The 12,414-nt window shown below is 37.0% G+C and overlaps 1 protein-coding gene across 1 annotated transcript in view; it reads left to right on the top strand.

Moving 5' to 3' along the window:
* Positions 1–12,414, top strand: part of NAA25 (N-alpha-acetyltransferase 25, NatB auxiliary subunit) — a 78,620-nt gene that overhangs the window by 22,842 nt on the left and 43,364 nt on the right. The window contains exons 5-9 of the mRNA XM_038575133.1: positions 3,805–3,879; positions 5,009–5,116; positions 5,763–5,841; positions 11,051–11,162; positions 11,740–11,829. Of these exons, the coding sequence (XP_038431061.1) occupies positions 3,805–3,879; positions 5,009–5,116; positions 5,763–5,841; positions 11,051–11,162; positions 11,740–11,829 (464 nt within the window). The remainder of the gene's footprint in view (positions 1–3,804; positions 3,880–5,008; positions 5,117–5,762; positions 5,842–11,050; positions 11,163–11,739; positions 11,830–12,414) is intronic.

Below are 12,414 nucleotides of genomic sequence, written 5' to 3'. Positions count from 1 at the left end.
CTTAATTTTAGGAATGTGTGTGTGTGCATGTGTGTGTTTGCATATATGTGTAGAACTGAATCTATGTATTTATATGTGGAGATTAGGAAGATACTCTGTGTGTGTGTGTGTGTGTCTGTGTTTAAAAGATTTTATTTATTTATTCATGAGGAACAGAGAGGCAGAGACACAGGCAGAGGGAGAAGCAGGCTCCATGCAGCTAGTTGGACGTGGGACTTGATCCCGGGTCTCTAGGATCACACCCTGGGCCGAAGGCGGCGCCAAACCGTTGAGCCACCCAGGCTGCCCCTCTGTGTGTGTTTTAAAGATGAACTATTATTCAAGTTCTTTAAGAGTTTTATTTGGGGAAATCTGATTGTTCTTTTGTGGCCTGATGGTATGTTTTATTTGGTTCTGGTAAGTTGGCTTCAAATTGTCCCAATGCCTAAGATTGCTGTTATATTCGCAGAAATCCCAGAATAAAAAATGAATAGACTATAGAAATATTAATTTTAAAGTTTATATCTTAATTTTTAAATTTAACTCTTTGTAGCCTGCTGAGATTTAAATCCATCTGGGAAAACTCCCCACTGTTTGGATATTTGTCTTTTCCTCCAGAGGCAGCTTATTTGCCATTTAGCACATTTTAGATATTCCCTGTATTCATGTGAAGGAGCCTCATTTGGACACATTTGGACTAGTGGGTGGGTAAAGTCAACATCCCAGAGAGATGAAACTGGTAAGCCCATAAAGGGTTATGATGTCACACTAGTATTTTTTTAAAAAATAGCTTTGTATGGGGATCCCTGGGTGGTGCAGCGGTTTGGCGCCTGCCTTTGGCCCAGGGCGCGATCCTGGAGACCCGGGATCGAATCCCACATCGGGCTCCCGGTGCATGGAGCCTGCTTCTCCCTCTGTCTGTGTCTCTGCCTCTCTCTCTCTCTCTCTGTAACTATCATAAAAAAAAAAAAAAAAAAAAAAAAATTAAAATAGCTTTGTGTGTAGGTATAATTTCTTCTAAAAGCAAAGCTTTCTTACTTGGGTTTTTATTTTGTTTTATTCTTTACTTGAAATATCAGATTATAACAATAGATAAATTAGGGATGTTGGAAAATACTATATTAATATAAATCCTTTCTCCTTAAAATTAGTCCTTATATTTGCTTATGCAAGTTTTTAAGTTGGAAGAATTTTTTTTGCCCAAATACAATTCTTTGAAGAAGTTTTACTTACTATTGGAATATATTCTCAGGAAAAATATTCAGAGATTATAATTTTTCTTTTAGTGTGAAATGGATATATATTTCTAATTGGCAACACTAACGTGTATATGCAAATCTTTAATATTTTTACATCTAGAAATACATTTTAAATAAAGTATATTAAATGTCCATTAATACAGATATAGTAAAAAAAAAAAAATACAGATATAGTTAAAGGAATTATGATTCTTATATATGGTAGAGTAAAATGCAACACCCCATCCTGTCAATTAGTCCTATGTGTCTTTGTCTTTTTCTACCAGTACATAAAGGATCTATTTCTAAGGGTATGTACCAAAATGTTACCAGGATATAGGCTTGTGGATACTTTTCTTTCTCTTAATTTCTTTTTTTTTTTAAGTGTTAATTTTATTATTCCACTGTGTGTGTGTATGTATAAAGATTATTTATTTATTTTGAGAATGAGCAAGAGAGAACATGAGCAAGGGAAGAGGGAGAAGCGAACTCCCTGCTGAGCAGGGAGCCGATGTAGGGCTCGATCTGGGGACTCTAAGACTGTGACCTGAGCCAAAAGCAGATGCTTAACTGACTGAGCCACCCAGGTTCTTACCACAGATTTTTTTTTTTTAAGATTTTTAAATTTACTTATTCACGAGAGTCACACAGAGAGAGGCAGAGGGAGAAGCAGGCTCCTTGTGGGGAGCCCAATGCAGGACTTGATCCCAGGACCCTGAGATCATGACCTGAACCAAAGGCAGATGCTCAACCACTGAGCCACCCAAGTGTCGTCCTGTTTTCTTTCTTTATAGTACAGCTAAAATATTCTTCCTAGAAGAGTGTAGATGGGTATATATCTCTCCCTTACTCTGTATAACAGACTCGTTTTTGAGTGCTTCACAAGAGTATCTCGGTTACCTTTCAGCCCTTTTCCCCTGCCAGTCCTCTTAATCCTTATCCTTATTTTTAGCCAAATGTCTTATTTGTTCTTTTTTTTGTTTTGTTTTAAGATTTTATTTATTTACATGAGAGACACACGGAGAGAGAGAGAGAGAGGGAGGCAGAGACACAGGCAGAGGGAGAAGCAGGCTCCATGCAGGGAGCCTGATGTGGGACTCGATCCCAGGACTCCAGGATCACAGCCTGGGCTGAAGGCAGACGCTAAACCATTGAGCCACCCAGGGATCCCTGTCTTATTTGTTCTTGTCAGCATGTCTCTTTTTCTTTAATATTTTTGTTCAGTTTATTTTGCTTCTACCTAGAATTGATTCACTCACTTAGCCACTCATTTCAGATGTTTGTATTTGTGTATATGTATTCCTTAGCCCCATCTTTGCCTGTAGACAATCTCTTTCACCTTCAAGGTTCACCTGGAAAGACTGTTACTTTGAAGAAGGCTTTATTTATTGATAAAGTTCCCTATCTCTACTTTCCCTTAAAGAAAAAGAAAGGAATGAATAAACTTAATCTTCACTTTTTTTGGAAACAAAAAAGCATCGTGTTTTTGTATAGGACATTTATTTTTTTGCCAAGTATAATTTAGTTGTTTGAATATTTGTCTTATCTCTTTCCCTAGCTTTTAAGTGCATTTGGAACTAGGACTCAATCTTTGTATCATCAGCAGGAATAGAAAGGTCTATTCCACTTAATAGAGGCTCTGTGTAATTTTTCAAGTGGGTTAAAAATAGGCAAAAGATTAATAAACATAAAATAAAAACTAAAATAGTAACTGTGACAATTAGTTGAGTTCTTACAAAATAATTTTCTTTTTTTTTTTTTTTTTTTTTTTTTTTTATTTATTTATGATAGTTACAGAGAGAGAGAGAGGCAGAGACACAGGCAGAGGGAGAAGCAGGCTCCATGCACCGGGAGCCCGACGTGGGACTCGATCCCGGGTCTCCAGGATCGCGCCCTGGGCCAAAGGCAGGCGCCAAACCGCTGCGCCACCCAGGGATCCCACAAAATAATTTTCTTACAAATAATTTGTTCAATTACTAGTTGGCTAATTACAGGTTCTCAGTTATGCATGAATAGATCTACTTTTTCTTCTTGCCATGTCTCTGCTTTTAAGTATTTCATATTATACATTTCAGAAAGAAAGGGTTCAGTTCTAGTTAATGATATCTTGAAAGAACCTGATTATTTTCCTAAAATAAGAATTAATTATTTTTTGAGTAATGTCAGAGTAAACTTTTCTAATTTTACGTTTAAATATACTATCTGAATTTTTTTTGTTTTACTATAACTGGTTAATGCAGTGTCTTTTAGTAAAATTTATTGGTATACATTCATGAGCCACATTTTTTGTTTGTTGATAGTCTGTCAGAACCATATTGGGTTGCTATATTTTTCAAAAATACTGTGCTTTAATTTGAAGAAGTCTGATTCAAAAGGTGAAATATTCCTGATGTAAAATTCACCTTTGTGATTACCTATATTGCTATCTGCTAGAGAATATCCATCAAGTTATTAGGCACTTATAGTAACTGGGATGTGTAGACGTGTTGCTGTTCTCCTAGAAAACTTCTTGCCACATATCTAGATTATTAATTGCCCTCTGTATGATGTTTTCTAAATTAAGTATTTATGGCTCTCTATCTTTCAGGCTGGCATGGCTCTATATAAGATTGTCCCCAAAAACCCTTACTACTTTTGGTCTGTGATGAGCTTAATTATGCAAGTGAGTATGGCATTCAGAATGGGTTTGAAATTTGTTCTTATTTTTGTATATAGTTATTGCCCTTGTCTTTTGAACACATTGTGTAATATTTTGCAGCATGTATCAAAGGGAGTATACATATTGCCAGTTGACTTTTTGAGTTGGGGAGTTTTGGTATTTATTCCTTATGACTTGGTATTTTGGTTTATCTGTGTAGCACAGAATGTATTTCCCTTGAATCTTAAATCCACTACTGAGTTATTTGATCAAGTATGAGCCTCAAAATATTTGATATTTTGACTTGAAGTTTGTCTTTAAGACAGTATTATTTATTAGTGAACACAGTACTGAACTGGATGGCCTTGTTTTATCAATTCTGGTTTTTGAACCTCAGTTTGCTCTTTTGCAGAATTGAGATACTTATTTCTCAGAGCTACTATAAGGACCAAAAGGAGATAGTGTGTAAGAGAAGATGGGGAAGAAAGAGTTAAAATGTAGCAGTTAAGGACAGAGAAGCTTAGGGTTCAGACAGATCTGCATTCATATACTGGTTTCAGCACATCTTAGTGGGTTGTTGGGGAATCTCTTAGTTTATCTGTGAAACAAGCATAGTAGCTTGAGCTACTGAGCTCTGAGCAGAATCTTAGGCAATGTTAAAATTATTAATATGCACTGATTTTAATTATCAATCTAAGATAATCTTAGTTATTGAAATTCGCTAATACTAAACTATATTAATAGAAGTTATTGATGTTTTACCTCTAATATGTGAACATCTCAAAAAAGACATCTGAAAGACTTTTCTCTTCAAACACCTGATGATACCCTTTACATATAATAAGCAGTATAGGCATACCCCCCTCTTAACTTTCTAGAAAAATGTCTGAATAACCTATTTAAAAGTTAGGTCATATTATTGAAATCCAGTTTGTCAAAAATAATATGGGCTAATGAATCTTTAACAAATCTCTTCTAAAGCAGACCACTCTGTAACGTATCTTCTTGGCAAGTTCAAATTAGGTCTGATATTTGACATAGGAAGTAGACTGGAATTCTGTGCTGGGATCACATTAATAGTCTGCCTGGTAATAATATAAATAGTGCGAACAGAAGAGAAATTAGAGTGAAACGTTTATTTTTTCTCCTATAGTCTATATCGGCACAGGATGAAAACCTCTCAAAAACGATGTTTCTTCCCCTTGCTGAAAGAATGGTAGAAAAAATGGTGAAGGAGGACAAGATAGAAGCTGAAGCTGAAGTGAGTAATGGAAGTCCTATAAAAGCCCTACTTTTGTATCACATGAGTTTGATATTGCTACAATATTATGCTACAGTATTATAAACTTCTGTCTTATTCCAGTTAGAGAGCTGGGTCCTCACTCTCTTGCCTTTTGTATAGATACAAAGCTTTGGAACAACTCAGCTGAGGTATAATGAACATTCTTACTGCTGATTGCATCTCATTTCCATTAGATACTTTTTAAATTAAGTTAAAATAAATTAAAAATTTTAAGGTAGTCTCCACTCAGCATGGAGTCCAACTCAGGGCTTGAATTCATGACCCTAATATCAAGTTGTGAGCTGGGGCACCTGGGTGGCTTAGTGGTTGAGCATCTGCCTTTGGCTCAGGACGTGATCTGGGGGTTCAGGGATCTAGTTGTACATCAGGCTGTCTGCAGGGAGCCTGCTTCTCCCTCTTCCTATATCTCTGCCTCTTTCTGTGTCTCTCATGAATAAATACCTAAGATCTTAAAAAGAAAAAAAAGATCTGAGCTGATAGCAAGAGTTGGACACTTAACTGACTGAGCCACCCAGATGCCCCTAGATAACTTTTTTAAAAACATGCAAATGACTATTATTATTGACAAGTTTCAATTATTCCATTTATTTGTTTTTTCTGTAAGGTTGAACTTTATTATATGATCCTGGAACGTTTGGGAAAGTACCAGGAAGCCTTGGATGTTATCAGAGGAAAATTAGGCGGTAATTTTTAAAGTTTTCTTAAAGTTTTTTTTTTCTTATTTAAACATGGAAAATATTTATTGTGGAAAATTTCTTATACAGAAACATAAAGATATAAAGACAAAAAAATCCACTTGTGATAATTTTATGTTCTTCCAGATTTTCCTGTATGTTGTACTTTGACTTTTTCTTTTTTAAAAAATTTAAATTTGATTTAAATTTATGTTAATTATGTTAAAATTATGTTAATTAACATATAGTGTATTATTAGTTTTAGAGGTAGAGGTCAGTGATCCATCAGTCTTCTATAACACTCCATTTTCATTACATCACTTGCCCTCCTCAATGCCCATCACCCACTTACCCCATCCTCCCCCGACCTTCTACCGCTCTAGCCACTCTGTTTCCTATGATGAAGAATGTTTTGATTTGTCTCCCTCTCTGATTGTCTTGTTTTATTTTTTCCTTTCTTCCTGTATGATCCTCTGTTTCTTAAATTCCACATGAGTGAGATCATATGATAAATGGGTTTCTCTGATTGACTTATTTTGCTTAGCATAATACTCTCTAGTTCCATCCATGTTGTTGCAAATTGCAAGATTTCTTTGTTGTTGTTGGCTGAATAGTATTACATTGTATATATACACACCCACATCATCTTTATTCACTCATCTGTGTTGATGGACATCTAGGCTCTTTCCACAGTTTGGCTATTGTAGACATTGTTGCTATAAACATTGGGGTGCAGGTGCCCCTTTGGATCACTACATTTGTATCTTTGGGGTAAACACCTAGTAGTGCAATTGTTGGGTCATAGGGTAGCTCTGTTTTCAACTTTCTGAGGAACCTCTGTACTGTCTTCCAGAGTGGCTGCACCAGCTTGAATTCTCACCAACAGTGTAAGAGGGTTCCCCTTTCTCTGCATCCTTGGCAATATCTGTCATTTCCTGACTTGTTAATTTTAGCCATGCTGACCAGTGTGAGGTGGTATCTCATTGTGGTTTTGATTTGTATTTCCTTGATGCCAAATGATATTAAGCCTTTTTTCATGTATCTGTTGGCCATTTGTATGTGTTCTTTGGAGAAATGTTTGTTCATTTCTTCTGCCTGTTTTGATTGGATTATTTGTTATTCAGGTGTGAGTTTGATAAGTTCTTTGTAGATTTTAGAGACTAGTCTTTTATCTGATAAGGCATTTACAAGTATCTTCTCCCATTGGTTTTGGTAACTGTTTCCTTTGCTGTACAAGAGTTTTTTTTATCTTGAGGAAGTCCCAGTAGTACATTTTTGCCTTTGTTTCCCTTGCCTTTGGAGGCATGTCTCTGCTGCTGCCGAGGTTATAGAGGTTGCTGCCTGTATTCTCCTCTAGAATTCCTAGGTATCTTTTGGTTTTTGGTACAATTGTAAGTTTCTCTTTCTTCTGTCTCATTGTTTAGTATATAGAAATGCAACTGATGGGACACGTGGGTGACTCAGCGGTTGAGTGTCTGTCTTTGGCTCACGCCATGATCCCAGGATCCTGGGATCGCGTCCCACATTGGGCTCCCTGTAGGGAGCCTGCTTCTCCCTCTGCCTATGTCTCTGCCTCTCTCTCTGTCTCTCATGAATAAATACAGAAAATCTTAAAAAAAAAAAAAAACAAAAAGAAAAGAAAAGAAAAGAAATGCAACTGATTTCCATGCATTAATTTTACATCTTTCCGTGTACATTCACTTTTTAAAAGTATTTTAAAATTGAAAATAATTCATGAATTTAGAAAATTCAGGAGGTGTGAAGGAAAGATTATACCCCAGATCTCCAAGCTTTTGTTCTCTAGGTTCTTCATCAGTAATTTGTTCTGTGTATCCTTCTAAAGATGTCCTTTCCCCTCGCCTTTCTTCCCAGTTTTTTCAAACCATGAATGAGAACATACTGCACCTAGTGCATAGAGTAATCTTATTTATTCGGCATGTTTCTATTAGAAAACATTAAAAAATTAATTACAATTACTTTTCTTGAAGATTTTTATTTATTTATTTATTTATTTATTTAATTTTAAGATTTTATTTATTTATTCATAGAGACAGAGAGAGAGGCAGAGACACAGGCAGAGGGAGAAGCAGGCATCACACAGAGAGCCTGATATGGGACTCGATCCAGGGTCTCCAGGATCACACCCTGGGCTGCAGGCGGTGCCAAACTGCTGCGCCACTGGGGCTGCCCCTCTTGAAGATTTTTAAATGTTATTTGTCTGTAGTCAGGATGTGTACCCTGGGTACAAAAATTTTTTTGTTTCCCTGCTTGTCCTATGAAGTCATTTGAGTTTGTGACTTTTGCTCTGTATCCTCTTATACCTATACATTTTTTTTTAACTTAACAGTGTCTTAGATATATCCTCATTACCTTACACTTTAATGACTGTCCAATATTTCATAGTATAAATGCAGACAATTTACTTAACCAGCTCTTGACGGATATTGAAGTTATTTGCAGAGAACACCTTTGTTACAAACCAGATTGCCTTCTAAGAGGCTGCAATGTGTATTCCCACCTGCTGTATTTGCTATCAGTGTGTGAGAGGGCCTGCTTCTTTGTATACTTAACTTGTATCACTAAACTGTTATTTCAAACTTTTGGTAAAGATTTAATTTATTTATGAGAGAGTGAGAAAGACAGCATGCACGCAACAAGTACGAGCTAGGGGAGGAGCAGAGGGAGAGGGACAGGCATACTCCAGGTTGAGCATGGAGCCAATGTGGGGCTTGAGCTCATGATCCTGAGACCCAGACCTAAGGCAAAACCAGAGGTCAGATGCTTAACTTACTGAGCCACCCAGGCACATTAAACTTTTTTTTTTTTTTTTTTTTTTAATTACTTTTGGGCAGCCCCAAAATTTCTTTTGGCTCAGCATTTTAGCACCGCCTTCGGCCCAGGGCATGATCCTAGAGACCTGGGATCGAGTCCCACGTCGGGCTCCCTGCATGGAGCCTGCTTTTCCCTCTGCCTGTGTCTCTTCATCTCTCTCTCTCTCTGTCTCTCATGAATAAATAAATAAAATCTTAAAAAAAAAATTACTTTCAAGTAAGCTCTACACCCAACGTGGGGCTCTAACTCACAACCCTGAGATCAGGAGTCACATGCTCTACTGACTGAGCCAGCCAGGCACCCCTTTTTTAAACTTTTTAATGTTTTTCAATCTGAGAGATTGAACATATCTTACAATTTTTATTTAATTTGGAGGGAGGATAATTTTTTTGTTTAAAAGCCATTGATATTTTCTTTAAGCTGCTTTTCCTTATCCTTTTCCCATCCTAAAACTGTGGTTAATCATCTTAATGATTTGCAAAAGCACTTTATAGGTTAAAGAGTTAGGTCTTTTCCATCGTAGTGAAAAGACTTCTTCCCTTTTTATTGGAAAACTTATTCGTAGGAACTTCATAGATCTAACCATTCCCCTTTTAAGACGTTTATGACAAAGATTTAGGTTCCTAAACATTTACCCATTTTTGATGATTTCAATAGGAAAAAGTTCTGCAAATGCAGTGTTGTTTTGACAAACCTGGTTTTTAATTGTGCCGTTATAGTCTTTGGGGGAATCTATTGTAGATGAGTAGCTTTAGATCTCTCAATAGGAACAGTCATTAAAAAACTTTATTTCATATAGGTGTGTATATCCTTTATTTGATTGTGGTCATAAAACTAACTGTTAACAACTTTATATAAGACATAGGAGTTTTTGTTGTTTTTTTTAAAGATTTATTTATTTGAGAGAGAAAGTGAAAATGAGTGGAGGGGAGGGGAGGGGCAGAAGGAGAGGGAGAAGCAGACTCCCTACTGAGCCAGAAGCTGGACTCTGGCTGATTTCAGGACTCCGAGATTATGACCTGAGCTACCAGGCATCCCCTCCTTTTTAAAAAAGAGATAATATTTATTTATTTGAGAGAGATGATTATTATTTTAATGTTACTTATTCTTTAACTTCAGCCTCCTTGTATATAGTATGTTAGCCTTTTTTTTTTTTTTAAGTTTTGGGTTTTGTTTTTTTTTTAAGTTTTATTTATTTATGATAGTCTCACACACACACACACACAGAGGCAGAGACACAGGCAGAGGGAGAAGCAGGCTCCATGCACTGGGAGCCCGACGTGGGATTCGATCCGGGGTCTCCAGGATCGCGTCCCAGGGCCAAAGGCAGGCGCCAAACCGCTGCGCCACCCAGGGATCCCAGTTTTGGGGTTTTTTTTGAAGATTTTATTTATTCATGAGAGACCGAGAGAGAGAGAGGCAGAGACATAGGCAGAGGGAGAAGCAAGCTCCATGAAGGGAGCCCGATGTGGGACTTGATCCCGGAACTCCAGCAGCACGCCCTGCGCCTAAAGCAGGTGCTAAACCACTGAGCCACCCAGGGATCCCCAGCCTTTCTGTTTTTACCCAGCTGGATTATAGTTCTAGGATAGTTAAAATGAAGATTATTTGTAGGAAATTCATAATGTAATTGTTGGTATCCTTAATCAGCTAAGCTCTTCTAAAAGGTTGGGGCAAATCTAATTTGGTCAGAAATAATAGTCTTAGTTTTTCTGTTCCCAGCTCTTGTGAAGGTGTTTGATTCATCTCTGTTCATTTTTGTATTCCTCCTCACATTACACCTTGCTTGTCCCGTTCCAGTCCAAGCTTTTTCCATGTTTTGGAGCTGTATGTATAGATGGGAAGTCTGTCTATGGACCAGTACTAGTCCCTAGGTGCTTTTGGGGTTTTATAAGTGTATCCCATGTACTAGATCCTTGACTCAATACATTCTGGATCATTGTAGTTTATAGAAAAAATGATTATAAAAGTTTATTTTTTTATTTTATTTTTTTTAATTTTTATTTATTTATGATAGTCACGCACACAGAGAGAGAGAGAGAGAGAGAGGCAGAGACACAGGCAGAGGGAGAAGCAGGCTCCATGCACCAGGAGCCCGACGTGGGATTCGATCCCAGGTCTCCAGGATCGCGCCCTGGGCCAAAGGCAGGCGCTAAACCACTGCGCCACCCAGGGATCCCGATTATAAAAGTTTAATAGCAGAAATGTACTTTTTTCTTTTCAGCAAAATAATCTTTATTAAAATAATAGTTTGTATTTAGTAGTGGTCGCATTTTCTAAGAGAGGCAATAAAAAAGTGTGACATTTTCCTTCTTGTGTTTGGACTTTATTCTGGTTTCTGAGAAGAAATGACCAGCTTACCAATTTTTATAACTTTTAATTGTAGAGAAGTTGACAAGTGAGATTCAGAGTCGGGAAAATAAATGCATGGCTATGTACAAGAAGTTGAGCAGGTGGCCAGAGTGCAATGCCCTTTCCAGGCGCCTCTTATTGAAAAAGTAAGTAGATGCTTCTCTTTGGAGTATGAGACTGAAGTGGGGCTCTCAGATGTCACTACTGAAATTTTTTTTCTTGGTCTATTGTCTTTTATATTGCCTGGACATAAAATTTCTTAGTAGTGTGTCCTAGGTATTTTAGAAAGTTTTTAATGGCCCTTCATCTTTCAGTAAAGAGTTATAATGGGACTTAAGGCCACCACGGTGCTAAGTCTTAGGTCTTCAGAATGAATGCCAAAAATCATTAATTTGTTAAATACAGTGTTGGTCTAAAGGAGACACCGCCTCTCTCCACCCTATTTTGGGGAAGTGCTAATGTGGAGTTTTCTGTTAAGAATATTAGTTTTCTGGACCTGGTGATTCCACTGAAGGGAATAATTGTTTCCTAAAAGTTTTATACTTTGAAAATGCCTCTGGAGTTGCCCTTTTGGGGCAGCAGAGGAAATGCAGAGGAAGGGGTGGGCTTCTCTTAGTAAAGACTAAAATGTAACCTAGAAAATAAGTGGAGTATCATGGTTCCTAGGGCAGGCTTGTCACAACTTGGGTTTAATCCTGTGTGCACCATTCAATCTGATTTTAGCTCAGATGACTGGCAGTTCTATCTGACTTATTTCGATTCTGTCTTTCGGCTGATTGAAGAGGCCTGGACTCCTCCTGCTGAAGGTGAACAGTAAGTCGACTCCTTTCCTGAATTACACTGGCACTTTTTAGCACAGTGTAGCAAAAGGATTTCATTGTAAGCCTAATTGAATTCTCTTTTTCGGTCTCAATAGTGTAGCCCTTTCAAAGAAAGATTTTTCATTTTTTTTAAATTGTAAAATAATTTTAAAATAATATATATAATATATTAAAAAACAAAATAATTCTAAAATAATTTTTAGGGTATCCGTGGGTGGTTCATCGATTTAGTACCTGCCTTTGGCCCAGGGCATGATCCTGGAGTCCCGGGATTGAGTCCTGTGTCGTGCTCCCGGCATGGAGCCTGCTTCTCTCTCTGCCGCTCTCTTTATGTCTATCATGAATAAATAAATAAAATCTTTAAAAAATAATAATAATAATTTTTTAAAAATGAAAAATCTTATGTGTTTATTGAAGAAATCTTAAACCAGTGCAGAAATGTGTGGTGTAGAAAGTGTTCCTAATTATCCTACCATCCTGGAAATAACATTTTCCTCCCTTTTTCCACTTTTATTGAGATATAATTGACTCAGAGATAATACTTTTTTTTTTTCTTTTTTTAAAGTAAGCTCTATGC

This window comes from Canis lupus, chromosome 26, assembly GCF_011100685.1.
Source record: "Canis lupus familiaris isolate Mischka breed German Shepherd chromosome 26, alternate assembly UU_Cfam_GSD_1.0, whole genome shotgun sequence".
NCBI lineage: Eukaryota > Metazoa > Chordata > Mammalia > Carnivora > Canidae > Canis > Canis lupus.
Note: the sequence above shows the minus strand (reverse complement) of the source record. Positions and strands in the feature narration are given on the sequence as shown.